This window comes from Penaeus japonicus, unplaced genomic scaffold (assembly GCF_977035675.1).
Source record: "Penaeus japonicus unplaced genomic scaffold, GWHDUDI00000001_assembly GWHDUDI00000015, whole genome shotgun sequence".
Classification (NCBI taxonomy): Eukaryota; Metazoa; Arthropoda; class Malacostraca; order Decapoda; family Penaeidae; genus Penaeus; species Penaeus japonicus.
In genome coordinates this window covers 26,660,847-26,665,846 of record NW_028234417.1, presented here as the reverse complement: position 1 = coordinate 26,665,846, position 5,000 = coordinate 26,660,847, and the positions used below count along the sequence as shown (strand labels likewise).

Below are 5,000 nucleotides of genomic sequence, written 5' to 3'. Positions count from 1 at the left end.
GCAATACATGGTTCTAGCATATATGTTTTTGGTGGCTACTTTGGAACTCCTCAGGGCTCAGTCATTGAGATTGTAATTCCACCAGATCTCTGCACACTGAATACTAATGAAACCCAGTGCCGTGATAGAATTGGTTGTGCCAACTGTATTGTGTATGAGAGCACACGTACAAACACATCATACTGCTATTCCAACACCAAGGAGGAGCCTAACACCTGTCAGAGTCCTCGTGGTGGAAAGAGCAGTGTAGTAGGTGTTCGATGTGACAAACAACAACTTGAAGAACATGACTGCTACCAACACACTTCTTGCACAGAGTGCCTAGCAGAGTGGCCAGCTCATCCAAATTCAGAGCAACGTTGCCAGTGGTGTTTTAACTGTTCTAAGGGGAAATGTATTCCTCGTGATAATGATTGCTCAAAGGAGAATCTCTGTGATCAGCAGTCAAGGGATGATCCAGGACATGGAATGTTTATCACAGATTCTGATGAGTGCTACAAGAATGCCTGTGTTGCCACAGATTGTGACAAGTGCCGTAACCTGCGAAGTGAGTGTATTTGGACAAGACAGGTGATGCAAACCTCAGAACTGGGTTATCAACTCCATGTAATGCCAATATATAACTGGAATTGTGTTAAAGAAACAATCAAAAGGCACTTGTCTTACCCAGTAGAATCAGCACCTCCTCGTCAGTGTCCTCTCCGATGTCATGGACAGAGGACTTGCAGTAACTGCCTCAATGCCAAAGGTGCTGAAGGAGGTTGGCAAGAATGCCATTGGTCTCCCTCTCTTCAACAATGTTTTTCCCCAAGCTATGTTGCATTAAGGTGTATTGGTGGTGCATGTGGGGTCATCCTCACAGGAGGAGCAGAGCAGTGTCCACAACCTTGTGAAGAATTTACACAATGTGCACATTGTCTTGCTAATCCACATTGTGGCTGGTGTGCACAAGATACACCAATGGGAGGTTCAGGAATATGTACAGAGGGCCTGTTGGAAGGGCCTTACAATGGTACATGTCAGGATCGCATTGCTATGCTATCCCAAACCAACACTTCAGTGACATCTCTCCATCGCCTTCGCCACAACACCCGACGATTATCAGACTCCGACAGAGGATTGATATCATCAGTGTCTTGGCACTATGATGACTGTCCTCCGGAGGATGAATGTGGGAATGAACATCACACGTGTGATAGGAAGAGTCAGTTGTGTGTTGATCGCCTGGAAGGGTATGAGTGTATCTGTGCTCCTGGCTATAACATGACGAAAGATGGAGACTGCAGTCCTGTATGTTCACAAGGATGTGTTTCTGGAACTTGTATAGAACCAAACAACTGTTCTTGTCATTTTGGGTTTGTAGGTGCAAACTGCTCCATAAAGTGCCATTGCAATGGTCACTCAGACTGCGCAGGAATTGATCAGTTAGACAAATGCTTAAAGTGCCATAATAACACAATGGGTGCCCAATGCGACAAGTGCAAACCATTTTTTGTAGGAGATCCAAGCAATGGAGGTAGCTGTGTCAGCTGTTATAATTACTGTAATACTCACACTAATAGTTGTATTTCTCGGGATCTTCTCTCCAAAACAAACATATCTGTTATCGAACCTCCACCAGATATTTTCATGGTCTTAAATGTAACTGAAGGAGCCAGAACGGAAGCAGTGTGCCTGAACTGTAAGGGCAATACCACTGGATCGAAGTGTGAAGGATGTCTTTCAGGATACTTTAGAGGGAAACAAGATTTAAGTAGTTCATGTCGACCCTGTCAATGTAATGGTCATGGTACTAAGTGTGACCCAGTTTGGGGAAACAAGTGCAATTGTGGAAACAATACAGATACACAGTGCAGCTCCAAAACTAGAGGAGGAAATGCAGATAAAGATGAGGAGAAATCTTGTTGGCAGCAGCAATGTTCTAAGTGTAAAGACTCTTACCTGGGAAACCCCAGTAATGGTCACCAGTGTTTTATGCAAATGAGTGTTGAGAAGGAATATTGCCTGGACCCACATACTCAGAATGAATGTGGAAATGAACCAAGCTCTCTGAGTCAGGGCCAGACTGTTTTCTTTGCAGTTCAGCCAAAGTTCATGAATGTGGATATCCGACTCATCATTGATGTGACCAGAGGGGGTGCTGACGTGTATTTCAGTTCAAGAGATGACACCTTTGTTGTTACAGTTAATCAGACAACAGGGAAGCACCAAGTGGACATTGACAGCAACTACCCAATTGCAGAGGAAGAAGCACCTGTCATGTACACTGCACCATTGAAACGCAACTACATTGGCACAGGCTTTGATTTCTTTGAATTGGGTGGGATTTCTCTTAATCCTAAGAAGGAAATGGTTGTGAATAAGACTCAGCGAACCATCACGGAGTACCATCTCTTAGAAAAGACTGCAGAAGGGCTCAAGACATTTGCAACTGTCTCAAGATCAAATGATATTTTGATAGTAAGAAATGTCAGCAATAGACTAGTCATAACTCTTCCTCAACTCCAGCATGATTTAAGGTCTGCAAAATTCTATGTTATTGTGTATGGTATTGGAAATGAGAATGAAGTGGATACTTTTGGATCAATTTTTTTCAGACAGGATCAGCCAAGAATTGACTTGTTTGTGTTCTTTTCTGTGTTTTTCTCTTGCTTTTTCCTCTTTCTTGCTGTCTGTGTGGTTGTATGGAAAATCAAGCAGGGTGTAGATTTGCGAAGAGCAAGGAGGCGCCACGTGGTGGAAATGCTGCATATGGCCAAGCGTCCATTTGCTGCCACAACTCTAGTACTGCATGCAGATGATGAGTTCCACCACGACGTGCCTGACATTGCGCCTGACCCAACACCGTGGTCCCCAGGCAGAAGGAAGCGAGCTACCAAGAAGGAACGCTATGGCGATGGCTTTGATGTGGGACCCCTTGCAGTGGAACCAACTGATGATGGTGTAGCAGCAGTGCTGACGGTAATGGTGCAGCTACCTGGTGGAGGCATTGGAAGTGCAACAGGCAATGAAGATGGGCCAACGCATCGCCTGGCATTGGGATCGTCACTCTGCCTGATGGCACGCATCTATCCACCTGCATCAAGGCCCTTTCACCTCCGACGCAGAACCTCACACATGGCAGCTTGAGCCATTGAGAGTTTAGTCATTCCTAATTATTTGCCAGAACTATCAGTTACATAATGATTAAGCTTTAACCAGTGATAGAAAAAAATGATCTTGTGCAGCATTTTCAGTACTGTAAGGATACAAAAAGGGTTTATGATAGATAGATTATTTTCTTTTTCTTTTTTTCCTTTTGTAGAACAGACTTTCTGAAGCATAGTTTTCTTTCTCCAGTTAAGACATGCTCATAAATGCATATCACAAGAGAAGAAATGATAGTATAAGCTGTTGGATAATATGGATCAAGTACATAATCGGATTTTATATGATAAGGAAGGCACGTATTCTAAACATTGACAATTGAACTGATGCAATCCATTACTGATAGTTATGAATAATTTCATAGTGGGTTGAAAATGTTGTAATTTGCTGTGATATTATTGTCTAATCTCATACATTTAGTATTAAGATAAAGAAAAGTAGATAAGATATATGATGCTCTTTATCATTCTCATAAAACTGTGTTTACTCAAATGGTAATCTCATGGACAGGCTTGGTGTCTATTATAGTTGATAAGTGCACTTTAAAAAATAAGAGATAAAAATTATTACAAATTGCACTACCAAAATAGTACACAAGCTGAAATTTATTCCCGTGGCTTGGCCTTTATGATTTGTTTATAAACTTGACATATATTCACATCATTAGGAAGTTGATTCCCAGATAAGGTATTACAACTTTTGGCAATTGTATGATCCTAGACTAATTTGATTATATTCATTATTTTAATAACTTTATCAATTGAATCATGATTTAACCAATTGCTCAGCTGTAGTTTCAGTTTTCATTTTGCAAGATCTGAGAAAGAAAGCAGCATTGTAAGCAAATTGTGATTTTACAAGAAAATACTTTTAGCAATTGATTTTCCGTACATATTGTTGTGTTCTATAGTTTAGCTCCTTTTTTGTAGTCTGAAGGCTCAACTTTAATTGAATTCATGGGGATGGAAAAATGTTGAAATGCTTTCTCACATTTTGTTATTTGATTAATAGCACTGTTTTATTAAAAAAAAAACAAAAAAACATAAGAATATAAAGTACTAGCAAAGCACTATACAAAATAGATTAGTGCTTGCATTGGAAAGAGGGATGTTTCACAAATGCTAATGACAGCCAGAATTCCATGCATTCATCCCTCGCTTCGGATGATTGCTGAGGTAGTGATGATGACTAGATTACTTACACATAGCTCGGTTGGTGCTGTAATGATTGTTGAAAAAAGGTGTAAGTACATTATTAGTATGTTAAGTAAAAAGGGAAGCAGAGGTGATACTAAAGAAAACAATTGAATCTCAGAATATTGCCCTCCAGCCATCCAGGATATTTATATTGTAACGTAATTTGATGTCAAACAAATTGTATTTTAATTATAAGTGAACAAAAAAGAAAAATGATTATAAAGGGGAATGGGAAATTTTGAAAAAGTAATTTCAAAATTCCAAATGTGTCAGTAATAATGGTGAATGAAGCAATACTCCGACACTCAACTATTACCTGGTATTTCTACTTAACAGTTATTAAGGTTCTACTGCTGCTGCAGTGATGTAATTTTATAATGTGTGCCATTTACAAGTAGAATTTTGCTGTACATAGCTGTATTCCTCCCTTTGCAAAATGTATTACAGACTATAAGATAGCAGTTGAAGAAGAAAATATATATACAGTATATATAGATATATAAGGTAGTGTATTACAGTTTGTTTTGCAGATATTTAGGATATTGCTAGTGTAGGAAATACTTAGCAAATTACAAGACAAATCAGTTGCTCTGTATTTAAAACTTACTGTTGCTCCCATCCTGATATATGTTTAGTCTAATACCACTTATTTAAATA

General features: G+C 39.5%; 1 protein-coding gene across 1 annotated transcript in view; it reads left to right on the top strand.

The window, feature by feature from the left end:
* Positions 1 to 5,000, top strand: part of Megf8 (multiple EGF like domains 8) — a 38,230-nt gene that overhangs the window by 31,380 nt on the left and 1,850 nt on the right. The window contains exon 17 of the mRNA XM_086544742.1: positions 1 to 5,000. This exon is cut by the window's left edge and continues 936 nt beyond it; it is cut by the window's right edge and continues 1,850 nt beyond it. Coding sequence (XP_086400868.1) covers positions 1 to 3,129 — 3,129 coding nt within the window. The 3' untranslated portion in view covers positions 3,130 to 5,000.